This window comes from Macrobrachium rosenbergii, chromosome 58, assembly GCF_040412425.1.
Source record: "Macrobrachium rosenbergii isolate ZJJX-2024 chromosome 58, ASM4041242v1, whole genome shotgun sequence".
NCBI lineage: Eukaryota > Metazoa > Arthropoda > Malacostraca > Decapoda > Palaemonidae > Macrobrachium > Macrobrachium rosenbergii.
In genome coordinates, this window is record NC_089798.1 from 14602889 (window position 1) to 14625388 (window position 22500).

The window sequence follows — 22500 nt, forward strand, 5'->3', positions numbered from 1 at the left end:
TAGTTTTGCACATTTGAGTACTGAGTGAGAATTTCATTGATTCGTGTGGTTCACGAAGCTATAACATTAATAAAAGGCTGCGGGTCTCTGCAACAACTGTTTTCTAGCTGTATGAAAATAATGAAGTTTAAACAGAGTCCCTTTACCAAATACACAACCAACTGTAGAGGGTAGATATTCCCTTCATAATTGGCAGTTTATTTGTGAAAATATCAATCTGAAATTTCTTTCTGCTGGTGATGAGGAAATGATATACAAATATAACCACGAAATCTTCGCCCATGATAAAAGACTGACATAAATGAGAATAACTGAAGACTCTCACTGCCAAACTTGTGATGCTGAGGAGTCAAGTACCCAGATGGTTTAGAGAGTAGAGATAAGATTAAGGCCAAAGGCCTTAATCTTATCTCTGGGACCTATGAGGTCATTCAGCGCTGAAACGAAAATTGACAGTAAAAAGGATCTAAAGGTGTAACAGGAAGAAAACCTCGCTGTTGCGCTGTGAAACAATTGTTAGGAGCAGGTGGAAAGAAAATGGAAGAACTAGATATAAACGGAGGAACAGCAAAAGGAATGAAAGGAGCTGCAGGTAGGGGCCGAAGGGACGCTGCAAAGAACCTTAAGTAATGCCTATAGTGCACCTCGTGAGGTGCACTGGCTGCACTATCCCCGTACGGGGCCCATATAGTTTGTTTCTGCAAGAAAACTGCAAACATCACAGTCTGGTCAAAGGGAGTTTTGGCGCATTTTTGCAGTTCCAAGCCTGTACTTTCATTTGAAATATTTATATTGATTTCCGAGAGGCTTCAAAGAAAAGAAAGAGCACAGCAACTTTAATTACATCCAGTTATATTGTTAATATATGTTTATTCAATGACAAGAATGTTCCTGAATGTTTGATTAGCAACAAGATGAAAGCTGCCACTTTACCAACTAACTAAAGACATTGAAAACCATTTTCAAAAGTAAAAAAGTTACAGTATTTCCAAAAGAATGACTGTAAGTTTGAAAACAATGTATTTTAGATAAATGTTTGCAACTGGAGATTTGTTGTAGTTTCTTGCAAAAAATATAACGAAGAAAAACTTATAAAACTTACTTATCTCTCTCTTACGTTTTTGGTTTTCCGAAAATAAATTGCGTCGACTAAAGATAGTTTCTTTGAAACTGCTTGCAGAGTTTATTGACGTTTTCGTGTTCTCTGATTCATTGTGAAAATTGAATTTGCCTTCACCTTACTTCTTATTAAATATCCTGTGAAAAGAGAGCCGGAACACAGACATTCAAGAAGGATATGTAAAGAAATCAAGCCGTCACGATTTCGTGGGCGGGCCTTCTTCATCTCTGTAGGGAGTGTTTGAATTCAAGTTCATCTGTCTAAGTGATGGGAATAAATGAATTTTTACGGGTTTTCATATATAAAGGGTCAAGACTATATTATACGGCATTGTTTATCAAGAGTGATGATATATAAATAAAATGATTGAAAATAAGTACTTGGAGGAATATCACCTTCTTCATCATCATTTTGAAATGAAATGATAGCCGTCATGATCTAATGGTAGCCATGACGCGATAGTGTGGTGAAAGCGCGAGGGGAAATCTTCCCTGTACGAAGGGGAAGTCGCCTTGGGTCACGTCTGCACAAATCCGTTTTGGATTAAAACTGCATTAGTGACGCCACTGACACGTCATTCATCGCCACGTCACCGTTGCTATGAAACGTCATTGCTGACGGCCCTTGTTGCACCATTTCTCTCATGGTTGTCGGAGTCCTAAGACAAGTGGCTGCAGGACATCCTCTTTAGATAAGAGAACTTTTGTAAGAGGAAAAGACCGATTCTTGTTCGTTCTGCAGTCAGTTATCAAGACGAAAAGTTCAAGTAGATCCTATTTCTATCACAGGACTATGATTTCTTGTGGTTTAATGTGAAGAGTTCGTTTCCCAGAATATTATGAGGGTGACACGTTTGGAGTGGACCGAAGGTGAATGGATTCTACATAATATTTCTCTCTCTCTTAAAAACTGAATACCTTTGCCTCTTATTAAAGATATTTCAAAGCAGCCACAACTTCAGTTAGCAATATTTATGATTTTCATCATAAGCTTTATTACAGGTTCATTTCTAATACAGTAGGTGAGATAAAAAGAAATTTACGAATACTGTTTATAAGTTTATAAGACAGAAATGGTGCAACAAGGGCCGCCAGCAATGACGTGTCATACCAACAGAGACCTGGCGATGAATGACGTGTCAGTGACGTCACGAACGCAATTTTAATAAAAAACGGATCTGTGCAGACATGCTCTAAGCTGTAGTCCCATTTTGTGCAGGAAAGATTTCCCTCGCACTTATGCCAATGAATCGCGTCATGCTAACTGTAGATCATGATTCCATTTTTTTTTTGCATCGTTAGAATTGCATTTGGATTCTGAGGGGGTGAATGAGTTAGATATTGCATTGTGTACTTTGGGTCTGACTCCAGCTACTGCATCAGATGGTAATGCCTGAAGGATTAATAGACACATGGTTCCTTTTGTGAGGTTAATGGTATCTATAGTGGTTATGGTCAAAGGAACCTGTTTCTTAGCAGATAACTAGGTCGCACAAGATACCCACCTCCGCGTGCTGATTTGCAAAATACTAGGCTGCTCGGTGATTGACCTAGATCTCATCACTACTACCTGTACTTAACAAAGCTCGGAAGTATAGCAACAGATGCTGGTAAAGTTGGAAGAGATGTTTGCATGAATCTCCGGAACAATTTTCTCATCCTACTTCCCACTGTAGCGTCTGACATCACACTCCTACAGATGCACTATAAAAAAAGTCACAGGGAAATGAAGACGAAACACCACCTAAAACGATTTGTCGCAAAGAACAGCAACTTCTGACTTTAAGAAAATCATTTTGGAGCAAAACAGAGAAAAAACAGCTTATTGTTAATCGACGTCCCGCTGTACCATCTTAAAAAAAAAAATTCATTGAATACTGACGCACAGAGGGAGTCGTCTGGGAAAAAATACGAACCTGCGTGAACTAGTAAAGATGAATGAAAGTTTTGCTCAACTTTTTCTCTGTCTCTATTTGTCTCATTCCGTTTACAAAATCAGCCAATGTCTTCTTACCACCAGACATATCAGCCAATGTCTTCTTACCACCAGACATATGACTGATTAGATCAGACTCCTGAGGTCTCAATGACCAGCTTAACAAGAGACGATTCCTTTTGTCCATATGATCTAGAGATACGATATGGGTTTGATCAGGGTAAAATATTGTGGGAGGACTCGAGATAAATAGTGAAATGCTGTGTCGTCGATCAATAATGGAGCTAGCGAATTTTTTAATGGCATTATAATTATGCTAGCGTCTGCTGAACTTTCGTGAATAATCTGCAACTATTTTATTCGCATCATGATCACTTCTCTGCAATGATGCTGCGGCTATTCCAAGATCACTTGCATCAACGGCAATCGAGACAGGTTGAGAGAAGTTAAGGGATTTAAGAACCGGTGGCGTGCTGCGGGCTTTCTCTAATGCCTAACACGCACCACCGCATTTGGTTGATCATGTGAACTTGCTGCCTTTCTCTACCAGGTTACCGAGAAGCAACGGAATGCGGAATAATAGTGGAAGAATTTTTTTTTCATTAGGCGTGAATTGCGCATAGATAGATCCAAGTCTGACATGAGTTTCAAATTTGAGATTTTTTTTTTTTTTTAGTTTGAACTCTAAAGTCTTGCAAAATACTTTCCTGTCCTAAGATAATTCAAGTCCAAATTATTCTGGTTTTAATTTACTAGAATGACATGTCTTGTGAACCATAAACGTTAAACGGGTGGCTTGAGTTTGCCGGCTGCGCGTGCAAATGTCGCGAGATAGGCCTAGGAGTGAAAAGTCAGAGGCCTTGGCAGTCTGGCGATCTTCAGGAATGTTCTCCATAGGATATTTTCCTCGCCCAGTGCCGCCGAGGATTCTCAGGAGAAAGCCTGTTGCTACAAACACGAAAATTCTTGAGATGGCAAAGTCAGCGTTCCAAGCAAGTCATAAAGGAACGCTGACAAGACAGAAAGTAAATTATTCTCTCTCTTTCTCTGTCTGTCTGTCTGTCTGTCTCTCTCCCTAAATTAGTTCCACCATGAAAACAGATCAGGCACGCCCATTTAATGATGACTACACCGTTTCCTAGAGTTTAAGACTTTTTTGATAAATGGCGAAATCGGTGTTCCTTGAAGCCATGGGGGCGCGCACTCGTGGTTGGCAGTTATCCGCGCATAAGGTTTGGAGACCGATTGGTACCTTTAAATTGGTTAAAGGAGGTAGCATTTTCCATACTGATGAAGGATGCTTTAATTTACTTTAACAGTATTACTAAATGACTGTATAAGATATATTTTCATAATATAATCTCGTGTATATATATTCATTAGCGGTTGAAAAATTATTGGGCAATTTCACTTTTAAGTTCATGAGTGTTAGCGTTAGAAATCTATTTTGAAATGTCGTTTGACTGTTCTAGCAATTTATTTCCTCAGTATCCCAACAATCATAGCGCTGATTTCATTTAGTTTAATTTTAGTGTGTCTTGAAAAGTAATGAAGCGTTTTTAAAGTAATCCATTTTAATCCGGTAAACTGCATAATCCAATTAGTTCTAAATACCGGTGATTGTCAGAGTTTTACTCTAATCGATAACCATCCCGAGGAACTGGTTGACGGAAGAGTAAATCTTAATCGTGAAAATCAGAGGTGCAACATTATCCCTGGCGTTTTCGTAGAGAATATCATTCGGGACGTTGGGAAAGTTCATCAAAAGAGCACCGGATGTACAGCCTCTCTCTCTCTCTCTCTCTCTCTTTCTCTCTCTAAAACCGCCTGCCGTCTGTTAATGTTATGGCGTGTAATTAGGTATAAGCATGATGCCACTATTAATTCTAAAACGTTCGTGCAATTTTACCGAGGTGAAATTTTGTCACTGAAGAACAAGTGGAGTGGATCTTAAAATAACAAATTGTTAATTAGCCCGAATTTTTGTTGTGATGTACAACTGTCATCCTTATAACTAATTCATAGAATTTATTTCTTCAAAAATACATACATTTGCACACATGTATCAGAAAGACACACACGCATATATGGGCTGTATTGGTTGCCCCAAGGGCTACGCCTTCGGCAAACTTGCATAAAGACCCAGGTTACCAGTGAACACTCCAGCAGCCTAATCCTTCTGTGTAAAACTGGCTTCCTATTCCCATGAACCCACAACCAACCAGCAGTACAACTGAAGTTCTCCTTCTCCGTTACATTGTAACTTTGCTGTCTTCGCCTCTGCCTGAACTGCCCTGTGTGCAGGTTCAAGTTCATTTACCAAAAGCACACCTTGAGGATCATAAGGCATTCATTGTTGCTTCTGCTACCCTTAAATTGGTCTCTAATTTCCCCAGAATCCTTGCCCAACCAGGGACTAAGACCCAACTGAAGAAGCATAGAAGTTGCTGAAGTGGTCACTATAGTCACAGTGAAAGCCATCTAAAGTGCTTTGTTTAAACTGTGGGTTACTGATGTTGGGAAGGTCATCACTAGGACCCCAGATACGCATGTCAGCCCTGCTAGCTTTAAAAAGATTGCATTGTGTGGTGCCTACTAAATTAATTTAACTGGGAAATTCATCGTATTCACGTTTGCATTAACTTGCTCATTTATCTGGAGGAATAACATACAACTATAACAGTCACCTCTTCGTGCATTTTGTACATCACCATTTTGGAGGGGTCCCAAACACGTGAAGTGCTCCTCGAGGAAGACTCGTTACTTGGGTTGTGCTTCTCTATTAGCCATGTGTCTCTTCCCCTTCACCAGTTGTAGTCAATACATAAAGTATAAATAAGCTGGACCGTATGTCTTGCAAGGTCTCCTTGATCAACGTGGAGGACGATGCAGAATGTAGTAATTTTTTATTAATATTGGGCCAGAGGTATAACCTTTGAGAATTCAGTTAAACAAGGAAGGTTACGCAAATCAGATAAATTAATTAATTATGTAGTAACCATGCATAATATTCATCTGTTATAGAACTAAGCTGCTCTGATGAAAGCTGATTGAATAAAAATCAATTATTCATGTGGTATCGACAAATAATTTATAGTAAGTCTTATGCAGGAATGTGAGTTCTGTAAGACCATAGAATCTATAATTCTTCTGTATGAGTCTTGTTTAGATGCTGATCTATTATGAATGATCATTCATTAAATTTTTCACTCGGGGCTATGATTCATGCCAAGGAAAATGAAAATGCCATTTACTGATTTACGATAATCTGGAATGAAATTTAAGTTTCTGCTTGGTCTTTTGATATTATTTTGTATTTGAAATTTGAGTAAATAAAAGTATGGTAAACTGGGATACGTATGTCATATTCTTCTACCCGTTTCAGCTTGGACATTTCTGTCTCTCAAGGCAGAAAGATGACAAGATTCTGGAAAAACAGAAGCCGAAAGAGCATTCCAAAGCAGGTTGCCTGAGGGAAAAATAAGATCAAGCCAATAAATGAAGTTATGATAAAATTTTCTACGTTGCCAAGATTAGCTATAAATGCGAGATTAATATGATCCAGACGAAAGAGATAAAAGCGCGAAAAACAAAGTATGGCGCTGAGCACATCCTGAGGCCGATTATGAAGATAAAAGATCATATCCGCTTCCCGTAAAAAAAATACCCACCTATGAACAAGTTTGCTTATATGTCCATCACTTGAAACTCGGTAATTTACCGACGGTACATCATGAGGAACCACTGTTGGGGAAGTATTGGACATTCATATATATATATGTACCACTAACTCTCCCAATTACAGACCAGTAGCTAAGGAGCTGCCTTGTACTCAACTTCTCTACGTTCAAGGTTCTACTATTGAGAAAAAAATTATGGATACTTTCAACCCCACGGACACATGGTATGCACAAAGCTCCCAAGCAGTTAGCTCTTTTCAATATGAAAATGCTACAGTACACATGGAATATGATGGCAAGTCTGGAGGAAGCCTTCGGCAGCAGGGTCAGTCGACTGCAAACGATTTTTATAGCGCAGGGGGTCTTCAGCAACACGATCATTTTAACGCCGTCGGTGGATCTCATTGGAATAATAACGATGGCTTTGCTAACTGGCAGACTCCAACATTTCAACAAACACATGAAGGAGGCGCTCTGCCGAACCCCTTCTCACAACCATACGGGGTAATGACCACAGCAGATGATTTAAACAGCTTTCAAGGTATGGATACCACTCGTTTCAGTGGATTCACTCAAGGAACAGAGCCCACAGCCTCCCACTCCCACACAGGACATGAAATTTTCTCCCACTGTAACACAGCAAGCAATCATCTAGGCACTATTAGTGACGGAGGATTGACGAAGGAAACTTTCAGTTATGGGGAGAGCTCATCTGCAACCATCAGAATACCAGCCACGGGTGATTTTACTCAGATGTCGAATCGCGGACAAGCGTGGGAAGGAGAAGTCCGCTGCCTCATCACTGGCAGAAAATTAAAGGCTTACGAGTGGCCCGTTCAGAATTGCCCCGAAATGGAATCCAAAAGACGGAGATCAATTCAAGCTTTCGAGAACCGTCAACAAAAGGACCTCAGTCAACAGGAAATGATGAAGGAACTGAAGGCGGTAACAAAGGAAGTCAAGGATCTCCAGAGGGTTAAAGAAGAAACTTTACGTAAAATAGACTATATGGAAAGGATAATGTAACCATGACGTTTTTACCCAAGCCAGCTTTAGCTTCATCGTGTTGGTGAAAGGTCGATTTTCTTTGAACACGATTACCACAACAATTAATGAATGATATGTTATTTTTTTTTCTTGACAATATTGGCAAAATTTGCAGTTTATTGTAATAAACAATACTAGAACAGTTTTGACTTATTCACCGTTTTTAAACTGAGATATTTTCGTTCAGCAAAAAATATGGGACCATACTGTGACGTAAGTTGTAGCCCACATACAAGAGGGCACCCGGAGACCCCAGCTCCTGAATTACGGGTCGTTTGGTGGAGAGTGTCTTGGGTAAACTCAGGTAACTCAGCATCATTGGGTCCTGGCACTGCTGATGAGCTGCACTTGCTACTGAACCAGTCATCCAAAAATATAGTGTGTGAAGTGCTTATTTGAGGCAGAAAAGATGACTTACTGACAAGGGTAGGAACCATTGCTTTATTGTGCTGAAACTAGGATGCCTGACTGAATATACTATCATTGTCATCCTAGTCCCAACCTGAAGAAAACATTGGTTTGATTCTTGGCCAGGATAGGAGAACTTTTGCCCACAATATTCTGTGAGAGCTTAGTATCCTAATTTAAAGCGAATTTGATATCACTTGATTATTGGGGGCTTTACACACACACACATATATATACTGTATATATATATATATATATATATATATATATATATATATATATATATATATATATATATATATATATATATATATATTATATATATGTGTATAGAAATAATCAACACACATTCACGTGTGGAACAGAAATAAATCTCTGACCCACATCAGGATCGAACCAAGGTATTTCAATTGAAAGGCAAGGGCGCTGCCCACTAGGCCATACAAGTCTAAAAGAAGTTGGAACCTGAGAGCAACTGCACCTAAGGAATTACCTGGGCAAGCTAACTGCTTGCATACCAGCGAGTTTTCCCCAACTTCCCGACTCAGCAATAACCCAGTTGACAGCACTTAATTCGAATTATCCCTTCTGAGTGAATAAGATAGAAATAGTGGGCAGCGCCCTTGCCTTTCAATTGAAAGACCTTTGGGTCAATCCTGATGTGAGGATATATATATATATATATATATATATATATATATATATATATATATATATATATATATATTTCTATATCATTGGTGCAGCTGGTGAGTTCTGATAGATTTCCACTGATACATAACTATACTGACACCTTGTGAGCAATACCTGCTTTGGCTGAGTGGCACAACCCTCAGATCACTGGTTCGTGCATAGAGCATATCAGACCAGTTGACCCAGCCGTTTGAGGGTACCAGTGTCCGCTGGTGTTGGAAAGGGGCATGGGACTAGCAACCTCATCCTTCAAGATTTGCTGAGAAACTGGGAGGCTGCACCTCTCTGGTGCCAACCCCATCTACCCCGCTCCCGGTGAAAAAGCCTTGAAGGGAGTATGAAGAAAGAAGATGCAGGAAAAGTCAGGCAGAGAACGAACGATTTAATACGTGACGACTGGTTCTGTGACGTCACTGGGTCTGCTGCCATTACGCCTCCGCTTGGAGGTGGCTCCTTGTAAGAGCAACAGTGCTGTAATGTCTGTGTAAATTGCGGTATCACACATTCACACACATACATATTTATATATACATATATAATTATATATATATTATATATATATATATATATATATATATATATATATATATATATATATATATATATATATATATATATATATATATATATGTGTGTGTGTGTGTGAATGTGTAACACTGCATATTACACAGACATTAGAGGCAAAGCAAGCATTGCTCACACAATGTCAGTACAATTATGTATCATGTGAAACCTATATATAAAGTCCTCAATAACCAAATGATACCAAATCCATTTTAAATCGGGGTTGATAAGCTCTTACAGGATATTACGTACAAAAGCTCTCCTATCCTGGCAAGGAATAGAACCTATGTTTTTTCCGGTTGAAAACACACACTGACACACATATACACACAGACACACACACACACATATATGTATATATATATATATATATATATATATATATATATATATATATATATATATATATATATATATAACTTAGTCGACTCTAAATAGCTAATCACAAAATTCTAAAAAATTGCGACAAGAGTTGGCGCATTCACTTTGACAGACTCTGCAAAAGAACACTGAAATTGTTAGAAATAAGAAAAATTAAGGCGTGTTCGGTAATGTTTTTGCAAAAAAAAAAAGAGGAAAACAATGCGCGAACCTTTCATTATCTGAGTAACTGATATTCTTAGCAAAGAATAAATACACTGAAATGAAGAGTTTTCTTGTTTTTTTTTGCGAAAATGTCAGGTCAGGTGACGAATTGTGTCTGAAAATTCCTTTCAACTAACGTACAGTACTTCAGCTGCGTTATGAAAATGGAAGGAAGTCTTATTTGGAGGCTAATCTTTTACCTACCAGATTTTAAACCTAACTACTGTTAACATTTCTGTTTTAAGCGTTTTTAGCTTTCTGTAAACGAAAACTATTGAGATGGCTGTGTCTGTCCGTCCGCACTTTTTCTGTCCGCCCTCAGATCTTAAAACCTACTAAGGCTAGAGGGATGCAAATAAGTTTGTTGATTATCCACCCTCCAATCATCAAACATACCAAATTGCAGCCCTCTAGTCTCCGTAGTTTTTATTTTATTTAAGGTTAAAGTTAGCCATGATTGTGCGTCTGGCATCTCAACAACACAGGCCACCACGGGACCATGGCTGAAAGTTTCATGGGCCACGGCTGAGAGTTTCATACGGCATTATACGCTGTACAGGAAACTCGATTCTTTTTTTTTTTTTTTCGTTGCATCCGCAACCGTCCAGTACATGCTAACATAGAAGCAGCCCCGCAGTTCATCGCATTTGTGTCACTGAAAGTCACTAACTTGTTTCTATTCTTCCAGTATGAAGATATTAAGGCTCTTGAGACACTTTCTATGATCACAGTGTTAGGTCAGGTCAGGTCAGGTCAGGTCGCGCTACCGAAAGGACGTGTGCTGGTGAACTCGACAGAAGAATATACGAAACAGAAACAGCATGAAGGTGTTATGCAAAAACTTGCAATGTCTTCAAAAACAGCAGTCCGAGTAAGAATCCCGCTGAAAACATAAAACGTTTTGTGAAGAACTCAAGGCAATCATCCCAGAGAGCCAGGATTAAAGGAAGCAGGACAACGATAATCGACGGGAGTGAATCCTATCGGTATGGAGGTGAGGAAAAAAAAACAAAAGTCCTTGATGCAGCACTCATTCATTCATTCATTCATTCATTCATTCATACAAAGAATCGCATCCATAGAAAAGTGAAATCAAGTATTTTCAGCAGTGCTGTACTGTATCTACAATAAGATGTAGGTCCCGTTGCTAAGTAACCAATTGGTTCTTAGCCACGTAAAATAAGTCTAATCCTTCGGGCCAACCCTAGGAGAGCAGTTAATCAGCTCAGTGGTCTGGTAAAACTAAGGTACACTTAACTTTTGTATACACATCTATCGGATGCAGTGCACGAAAGGGATGCAAGTCCGCAAAGGTAGGACATTACGGTACACACCAAATGGCTAATAGTTGTATAATATAATATAATTCTAATCTTAATGCCAAAAAGTGAGTTTCCTGTTCTGATTTAAACAGTGAACAGTCTTATAAAGCGTTATGTTGAAGTGCAGCAGTATGCTCTAAAAAAAAGATATGGAAATCATTTGACAGCGGGAGATGCTAACAGATGATTTCTTTAGCCCAAACTCACAAATTACAAATGATTTATTCTCGAAGATCAAAATTATATCAGGGGATTACAACTGTTATCAAATTATTTTGGAAATAATTCAGAAAGCTTAGGAATAAAAGTAAATTTTGTTAGTGACGTACCGAATCATGTTAATCTTTATGTCTCTAAGAACTAACGATAACAGCAGGGGTTTTAAATGCAAGACATCCTGCACTGTATGTTGAAGTTCGTGGAAAGCCAGCGCCCAGAACTATCGCTTCGAAATACTCTCGGACTCCCAGAATGAAATGAAATGGAATGGAATATAGAATTTTGGCCAAAGGCCAAGAGGGACCTATGAGGTCATTCGGCGCGGAAACTGAAATTGACAGTAAAAAGGTTTGAAAGGTGTAACAGGAGAAAAATATCGCAGTTGCACAATGAGTCCATTTGTTAGGAGAGGGTGCAAAGTAAGATGGAAGAAAGAAAATACGAACGGAGGCACAGTAAAAGGAATGAAAGGGGTTGCAGGTAGGGGCCGAAGTGGCACTGCAAAGAACCTTAAGTAATGCCTACAGTACATCGCATGAGGTGCATCGACGGCACTATCCCCTCACGGCTTCTCCCGAACTATCGAGTGTTGTCCTTCTGCTCCTTCTTTGAGAATCTGCGTATATCAAGAAAGAATTGTCGCACTGCTTAAACTGCTGGACTGAATCCTTCTGTGTAAAACTTTTTTCCTATTCCCATGAACCTGCAGCCAACCAGATAGTTGGAAAGGACACCAAAAATAATCCACAGTACTTCATATTTCCCAGCAGTACAACTGAAGTTCTCCTTCTCTGTTACGTTGTAAATTTGCTGTCTTCGCCTCTGCCCTAACTGCCCTGTGTGCAGGTTCAAGTTCATTTACCAAAAGCACACCTTGAGGATCATAAGGCATTCATTGTTGCTTCTGCTACCCTTAAATTGGTCTCTAATTTGCCCAGAATCCTTGCCCAACCAGGGACTAAGACCCAACTGAACAAGCATAGAAGTTGCTGAAGTGGTCACTATAGTCACGAGTGAAAGCCATCTAAAGTGCTTTGTTTAAACTGTGGGTTACTGATGTTGGGAAGGTCATCACTAGGACCCCAGATACGCATGTCAGCCCTGCTAGCTTTAAAAAGATTGCATTGTGTGGTGCCTACTAAATTAATTTAACTGGGAAATTCATCGTATTCACGTTTGCATTAACTTGCTCATTTATCTGGAGGAATAACATACAACTATAACAGTCACCTCTTCGTGCATTTTGTACATCACCATTTTGGAGGGGTCCCAAACACGTGAAGTGCTCCTCGAGGAAGACTCGTTACTTGGCTTGTGCTTCTCTATTAGCCATGTGTCTCTTCCCCTTCACCAGTTGTAGTCAATACATAAAGTATAAATAAGCTGGACCGTATGTCTTGCAAGGTCTCCTTGATCAACGTGGAGGATGATGCAGAATGTAGTAATTTTTTATTAATATTGGGCCAGAGGTATAACCTTTGAGAATTCAGTTAAACAAGGAAGGTTACGCAAATCAGATTAATTAATTAATTATGTAGTAACCATGCATAATATTCATCTGTTATAGAACTAAACTGCTCTGATGAAAGCTGATTGAATAAAAATCAATTATTCATGTGGTATCGACAAATAATTTATAGTAAGTCTTATGCAGGAATGTGAGTTCTGTAAGACCATAGAATCTATAATTCTTCTGCATGAGTCTTGTTTAGATGCTGATCTATTATGAATGATCATTCATTAAATTTTTCACTCGGGGCTATGATTCATGCCAAGGAAAATGAAAATGCCATTTACTGATTTACGATAATCTGGAATGAAATTTAAGTTTCTGCTTGGTCTTTTGATATTATTTTGTATTTGAAATTTGAGTAAATAAAAGTATGGTAAACTGGGATACGTATGTCATATTCTTCTACCCGTTTCAGCTTGGACATTTCTGTCTCTCAAGGCAGAAAGATGACAAGATTCTGGAAAACAGAAGCCGAAAGAGCATTCCAAAGCAGGTTGCCTGAGGAAAAATAAGATCAAGCCAATAAATGAAGTTATGATAAAATTTTCTACGTTGCCAAGATTAGCTATAAATGCGAGATTAATATGATCCAGACGAAAGAGATAAAAGCGCGAAAAACAAAGTATGGCGCTGAGCACATCCTGAGGCCGATTATGAAGATAAAAGATCATATCCGATTCCCGTAAAAAAAATACCCAGCTATGAACAAGTTTGCTTATATGTCCATCACTTGAAACTCGGTAATTTACCGACGGTACATCATGAGGAACCACTGTTGGGGAAGTATTGTACATTCATATATATATGTGCCACTAACTCTCCCAATTACAGACCAGTAGCTAAGGAGCTGCCTTGTACTCAACTTCTCTACGTTCAAGGTTCTACTATTGAGAAAAAAATTATGGATACTTTCAACCCCACGGACACATGGTATGCACAAAGCTCCCAAGCAGTTAGCTCTTTTCAATATGAAAATGCTACAGTACACATGGAATATGATGGCAAGTCTGGAGGAAGCCTTCGGCAGCAGGGTCAGTCGACTGCAAACGATTTTTATAGCGCAGGGGTCTTCAGCAACACGATCATTTTAACGCCGTCGGTGGATCTCATTGGAATAATAACGATGGCTTTGCTAACTGGCAGACTCCAACATTTCAACAAACACATGAAGGAGGCGCTCTGCCGAACCCCTTCTCACAACCATACGGGGTAATGACCACAGCAGATGATTCAAACAGCTTTCAAGGTATGGATACCACTCGTTTCAGTGGATTCACTCAAGGAACAGAGCCCACAGCCTCCCACTCCCACACAGGACATGAAATTTTCTCCCACTGTAACACAGCAAGCAATCATCTAGGCACTATTAGTGGCGGAGGATTGACGAAGGAAACTTTCAGTTATGGGGGAGAGCTCATCTGCAACCATCAGAATACCAGCCACGGGTGATTTTACTCAGATGTCGAATCGCGGACAAGCGTGGGAAGGAGAAGTCCGCTGCCTCATCACTGGCAGAAAATTAAAGGCTTACGAGTGGCCCGTTCAGAATTGCCCCGAAATGGAATCAAAAGACGGAGATCAATTCAAGCTTTCGAGAACCGTCAACAAAGGACCTCAGTCAACAGGAAATGATGAAGGAACTGAAGGCGGTAACAAAGGAAGTCAAGGATCTCCAGAGGGTTAAAGAAGAAACTTTACGTAAAATAGACTATATGGAAAGGATAATGTAACCATGACGTTTTTACCCAAGCCAGCTTTAGCTTCATCGTGTTGGTGAAAGGTCGATTTTCTTTGAACACGATTACCACAACAATTAATGAATGATATGTTATTTTTTTTTCTTGACAATATTGGCAAAATTTGCAGTTTATTGTAATAAACAATACTAGAACAGTTTTTGACTTATTCACCGTTTTCAAACTGAGATATTTTCGTTCAGCAAAAAATATGGGACCATACTGTGACGTAAGTTGTAGCCCACATACAAGAGGGCACCCGGAGACCCCAGCTCCTGAATTACGGGTCGTTTGGTGGAGAGTGTCTTGGGTAAACTCAGGTAACTCAGCATCATTGGGTCCTGGCACTGCTGATGAGCTGCACTTGCTACTGAACCAGTCATCCAAAAAATATAGTGTGTGAAGTGCTTATTTGAGGCAGAAAAGATGACTTACTGACAAGGGTAGGAACCATTGCTTTATTGTGCTGAAACTAGGATGCCTGACTGAATATACTCATCATTGTCATCCTAGTCCCAACCCGAAGAAAACATTGGTTTGATTCTTGGCCAGGATAGGAGAACTTTTGCCCACAATATTCTGTGAGAGCTTAGTATCCTAATTTAAAGCGAATTTGATATCACTTGATTATTGGGGCTTTACACACACACACATATATATACTGTATATATATATATATACATATATATATATATATATATATATATATATATATATATATTAAATATATGTATAGAAATAATCAACACACATTCACGTGTGGAACAGAAATAAATCTCTGACCCACATCAGGATCGAACCAAGGTATTTCAATTGAAAGGCAAGGGCGCTGCCCACTAGGCCATACAAGTCTAAAAGAAGTTGGAACCTGAGAGCAACTGCACCTAAGGAATTACCTGGGCAAGCCAACTGGTTGCATACCAGCGAGTTTTCCCCAACTTCCCGACTCAGCAATAACCCAGTTGACAGCACTTAATTCGAATTATCCCTTCTGAGTGAATAAGATAGAAATAGTGGGCAGCGCCCTTGTCTTTCAATTGAAAGACCTTGGGTCAATCCTGATGTGAGTCATATATATATATATATATATATATATATATATATATATATATATATATATATATATATATATTTATATATTTCATATCATTGGTGCAGCTGGTGAGTTCTGATAGATTTCCACTGATACATAACTATACTGACACCTTGTGAGCAATACCTGCTTTGGCTGAGTGGCACAACCCTCAGATCACTGGTTCGTGCATAGAGCATATCAGACCAGTTGACCCAGCCGTTTGAGGGTACCAGTGTCCGCTGGTGTTGGAAAGGGGCATGGGACTAGCAACCTCATCCTTCAAGATTTGCTGAGAAACTGGGAGGCTGCACCTCTCTGGTGCCAACCCCATCTACCCCGCTCCCGGTGAAAAAGCCTTGAAGGGAGTATGAAGAAAGAAGATGCAGGAAAAGTCAGGCAGAGAACGAACGATTTAATATGTGACGACTGGTTCTGTGACGTCACTGGGTCTGCTGCCATTACGCCTCCGCTTGGAGGTGGCTCCTTGTAAGAGCAACAGTGCTGTAATGTCTGTGTAAATTGCGGTATCACACATTCACACACATACATATTTATATATACATATATAATTATATATAATTATATATATATATATATATATATATATATATATATATGTATGTGTGTGTGTGCGTGAATGTGTAACACTGCATATTACACAGACATTAGAGGCAAAGCAAGCATTGCTCACACAATGTCAGTACAATTATGTATCATGTGAAACCTATATATAAAGTCCTCAATAACCAAATGATACCAAATCCATTTTAAATCGGGGTTGATAAGCTCTTACAGGATATTACGTACAAAAAGCTCTCCTATCCTGGCAAGGAATAGAACCTATGTTTTTTTCTGGTTGAAAACACACACTGACACACACACACACACACACACACACACACACACACATATATATATATATATATATATATATATATATATATATATATATATATATATATATATATATATATATATATAACTTAGTCGACTCTAAATAGCTAAACACAAAATTCAAAAAAATTGCGTCAAGAGTTGGTGCATTCACTTTGACAGACTCTGCAAGAGAACACTGAAACTGCTACAAATAAGAAAAATTAAGGCGTGTTCGGTAATGTTCTCTTTGCAAAAGAAAAGAGGAAAACAATGCGCAAACCTTTCATTATCTGAGTAACTGATATACTTAGCAAAGAATAAATACACTTAAATTAAGATTTGTTTTTTTTTTTTGCGAAAATGTCAGGTCAGGTGACGAATTGTGTCTGAAAATTCCTTTCAACTAACGTACAGTACTTCAGCTGCGTTATGAAAATGGAAGGAAGTCTTATTTGGAGGCTAATCTTTTACCTACCAGATTTTAAACCTAACTACTGTTAACATTTCTGTTTTAAGCGTTTTTAGCTTTCTGTAAACGAAAACTATTGAGATGGCTGTGTCTGTCCGTCCGCACTTTTTCTGTCCGCCCTCAGATCTTAAAACCTACTAAGGCTAGAGGGATGCAAATAAGTTTGTTGATTATCCACCCTCCAATCATCAAACATACCAAATTGCAGCCCTCTAGTCTCCGTAGTTTTTATTTTATTTAAGGGTAAAGTTAGCCATGATTGTGCGTCTGGCATCTCAACAACACAGGCCACCACGGGACCATGGCTGAAAGTTTCATGGGCCACGGCTGAGAGTTTCATACGGCATTATACGCTGTACAGGAAACTCGATTCTTTTTTTTTTTTTTTCGTTGCATCCGCAACCGTCCAGTACATGCTAACATAGAAGCAGCCCCGCAGTTCATCGCACCCAGGCATTTGTGTCACTAACTTGTTTCTATTCTTCCAGTATGAAGATATTAAGGCTCTTGAGACACTTTCTATGATCACAGTGTTAGGTCAGGTCAGGTCAGGTCAGGTCAGGTCGCGCTACCGAAAGGACGTGTGCTGGTGAACTCGACAGAAGAATATACGAAACAGAAACAGCATGAAGGTCTTATGCAAAAACTTGCAATGTCTTCAAAAACAGCAGTCCGAGTAAGAATCCCGCTGAAAACATAAAACGTTTTGTGAAGAACTCAAGGCAATCATCCCAGAGAGCCAGGATTAAAGGAAGCAGGACAACGATAATCGACGGGAGTGAATCCTATCGGTATGGAGGTGAGGAAAAAAGAAACAAAAGTCCTTGATGCAGCACTCATTCATTCATTCATTCATTCATTCATTCATACAAAGAATCGCATCCATAGAAAAGTGAAATCAAGTATTTTCAGCAGTGCTGTACTGTATCTACAATAAGATGTAGGTCCCGTTGCTAAGTAACCAATTGGTTCTTAGCCACGTAAAATAAGTCTAATCCTTCGGGCCAACCCTAGGAGAGCAGTTAATCAGCTCAGTGGTCTGGTAAAACTAAGGTACACTTAACTTTTTGTATACACATCTATCGGATGCAGTGCACGAAAGGGATGCAAGTCCGCAAAGGTAGGACATTACGGTACACACCAAATGGCTAACAGTTGTATAATATAGTATAATTCTAATCTTAATGCCAAAAAGTGAGTTTCCTGTTCTGATTTAAACAGTGAACAGTCTTATAAAGCGTTATGTTGAAGTGCAGCAGTATGTTCTAAAAAAAAAAAAATATGGAAATCATTTGACAACGGGAGATACTAACAGATGATTCCTTCAGCCCCAAACTCACAAATTACAAATGATTTATTCTCGAAGATCAAAAATATATCAGGGGATTACAACTGTTATAAAGTTATTTTGGAAATAATTCAGAAAGCGTAGGAATAAAAGTAAATTTTGTTAGTGACGTACCGAATCATGTTAATCTTTATGTCTCTAAGAACTAACGATAACAGCAGGGGTTTTAAATGCAAGACATCCTGCACTGTATGTTGAAGTTCGTGGAAAGCCAGCGCCCAGAACTATCGCTTCGAAATACTCTCGGACTCCCAGAATGAAATGAAATGGAATGGAATATAGAATTTTGGCCAAAGGCCAAGAGGGACCTATGAGGTCATTCGGCGCGGAAACTGAAATTAACAGTAAAAAGGTTTGAAAGGTGTAACAGGAGGAAAATATCGCAGTTGCTCAATGAGTCCATTTGTTAGGAGAGGGTGCAAAGTAAGATGGAAGAAAGAAAATACGAACGGAGGTACAGTAAAAGGAATGAAAGGGGTTGCAGATAGGGGCCGAAGTGGCACTGCAAAGAACCTTAAGTAATGCCTACAGCGCACCGCACGAGGTGCTCCGACGGAACTATCCCCCGACGGCTTCTCCCGAACTATCGAGCTTTTTCCTCCTGCTCCTTCTTTGAGAATCTGCGTATATCAAGAAAGAACTGTCGCCCTGCTTAAACAGCTGGACTGATTCCGCACCGTTCCATATAACTGACTGCTCATTACCCACCTCTCTTTTTCTCTTTCTTTACTCCTTCCTTAGTGTTTTTCATCATTTTAAGCAATCTCCTCGAACCCCATACTGTTTTTCGTCTCACGACAAAAGTCTGACCATACATTATTTCCCAGTCTTGTCAAAAACTTAACAAACCTATGCGGTTTTGACTGTTTTGTAATCTGACCGTGTCTATGTTAGTTTGTGATGTAACTCAGTTTCTCAGTGAAGCGTTGGTTTGCATCTGGTTTCTTCTTTTTTTTTTTTTTTTTTTTAGTAGAACATTTTAAATTTAACCTTACCTTTCATGGACAGCTCTATTGGTAATTTCACGGAATGCCTTTCAGAGGAAATGCATCACTTCTTGTAATTTTTCTCATAGTGTTGCTTTCAGTTGTCAAGACTTAAAATGAAATGATTGACTATTTTAATAACATATTTGATCTAAGCTGCTAAGTTGTTCCGATTAGTGCACGAAAGTTTTCATGTAGCCCCCATGATGGGAATCGGATTCCTGGAAAGTTGATATGATGGTAACTAAATAAGAGGCGTGACCTCCATCCCACTTGGGGTTTATTCAATTAAAACCTAACTTCATAAAAAATCTGAACAAGCTATGAAACAGTTTTATGAAAAATTTGAAGGTAAGAGAATAAAACCCTTTACACGACCATCACATACTAATGAATGAATTACAGATGTAAGCCCAGAATGCTGATGATGTTTGGCTGCATTTAGTATTTGTCAGTGTTGTGTGTGTGTGTGTGTGTGTGTGTGTGTATGTGTGTGTGTATGCATCATCAGCATGACCAGATAAAAAAAAAATATACATTTGGTATAAGGGGTAATTTATAGAGGAGTCTACAGTCAAAGGTTTTTGTGACGAAATCAAAACGTTTATAATATGAAGTTGTGAGAATGACTGGTTTGGTGTTGAAGCAGATCTGTTATGTTCCCTTAGCTATTCAGTACCCATGGATGAAGTGATCCAAGAATTTGTTCGATAGGAAATTGGGTCACAAACGGAGTGAAGAATGAGTGATGTCTGCAGATACCAGTCTTCATTGGGATGGCGAAGAAAAATGGCAGAAACTCGTGAATGAACCAAAACGGTCAGCAAGAGGGGGTTGCTGAAAGTGAGCGAAAGCAAAAGCAGTCATGGAGGTAAATGGAAGCCAGGAAAATGAAGCAGACAAATGTTGGTTTGGATGGTGGAAGAATAGAAAAAGTTGCTTTGTGCACCAATTTGTAGATGTAATAAATGATGGTAGGATAAAAGCAGATGTTAATCACGGAAACGGTTGAACCAATGAACGTAGCAGGGTGTATGGCAAGATTTGTTGAGATGAATTGTTAGAGCGCTACATAAGGAGTAAGAAGGATAGAGAGGGTGAGAACTGGAGATATGTAGTGGTAAAATTTTAACGCAGGGCATAAGAAAAAGAAAGACAAAGTTGGGCAGCACATTTTTGTGATGTCATGAATGAGACATATGAGGGTGATAATTTGAGCCATGTACCACAAGCCGAAGAAGACCTGAAAGTACCTGTACACAATATGAATGAGTTAATTTTTTAAGTGGATTCAACAATAAAGAAACTTAGGATATTCAATGCACCAGGTTATGATAGCATCACTGTAGAGATGAATTTAGCAGAAACTAAAGTGGCACTTCATTACTAAAAAGACCTTTCTGCAGTATACGAAATGAGCAAACAAACCTGACGGTCTGTGGCTGGAGTCGTAGCTAAGGCATCAAAGAAAGGTAGAAAGGTGACCTGCCTGAGTGTGGTAACTATAGAGGCATTGCACCTGCATCGGTTGTAATTAAAATACTAGTATATATATATATATATATATATATATATATATATATATATATATATATATATATATATATATATATATATATATATATGCTTATTTTCAATAGGCTGAAGAAAGAAATTGATAAAAAGTTTAGAGAAACAATTTGGTTTTAGAAAAGGCAGGAGTTGCACACATTTGTGTTAGGACATATTTTGCAGCAGTGTATAGAATGTAAATATACCCCTTTTATAGCTTTTGCTGATTATGAGAAAGGATTGGACAGCGTTCACAGACCAATATACTGGCATTCCCGTTAAATATACAGCTCATAGAAATTATCCATGAACGAAGTAGATGCAGAGTTACTGTTAAGGGGGTCTTGTCGAATGAATTTCCAGTAAATAGTGGCGTACTACAAGGAAACGTTGTTTCACCTTTGCTGTTTTGCCTTCTTTATAGACTTTACAATGATAAAGGGGTGGGAGATAGAAGAAAATGTTTAAATTGGAATAACGATACTAAGTTGACTGATTTCGGATATGAAGATAAATAGATTTACAGTTCCTCTTTGACAGAAATGTATCATATATCTAGACGGATAGGACTCAAAATAAATTTAAGAACAGAAGTGATGGGGAAAGGGTATGCACAAAGGGATGAAATATCATGAGATGGAGAAAGGAGTGATGAGGCTGAGTCTTTCAGATATTTAGGAAGTGATATCCAGCATAGGATCTCTTGAGTTGGAATTTAGAGGAAGAGTTAAAGAGGTAAATCAAACAATGAGCAGGTTGAACTAAATCTGGAAATCAAATACAATTATTTAGCATGAGGAGTATTGCTGTACGGACATGAATCCTAGTATGTCAATGATACCGTGCCTAAACAGTCTTTTAGATTTGAGAAAAAGTTCTGGGGAAAATATGTGAAGTCAGATGAGAAAATAAGGTCAGAAACGATACCATAAAGGAAATTACGGAAGTTCCCTACGGAAATGAGACAATGATATATATATGGGAGATGGAAATGGCTTGCACATATCCTTCGCACATCCACTGGGAGAATATATATATATATATATATATATATATATATATATATATATATATATATATATATATATATATATATATATATATATATGTATGTATGTATGTATGTATGTATGTGTCTGTTTGTGCGGGCGCGCTCACGTGTGCCTGTTTTGGTCTGTCTGTCTGTTTGTTTTTAAGTATGTGTTTTTGAGTGCAGAGATGGAAAGAGGGCAGGAGGAAAATTGTTGTGTATCGTACTGTACAAGTCATATAATTGTAACTCTCGTAATTGTAAGCAAAATAATCAAGTCCAAAATATATACTCACCGGCTGCAGGCACTCGCTGGAGTAGGTGTCTGATCCGGACGAATGGT

At 38.7% G+C, this 22500-nt stretch overlaps 1 protein-coding gene across 1 annotated transcript in view; it reads right to left on the reverse strand.

The window, feature by feature from the left end:
- The window catches only part of LOC136837265 (protein scarlet-like), a 48166-nt gene that overhangs the window by 15275 nt on the left and 10391 nt on the right, over positions 1-22500 (reverse strand). Inside the window, exon 2 of the mRNA XM_067102004.1 lies at positions 22454-22500. This exon is cut by the window's right edge and continues 68 nt beyond it. Coding sequence (XP_066958105.1) covers positions 22454-22500 — 47 coding nt within the window. The remainder of the gene's footprint in view (positions 1-22453) is intronic.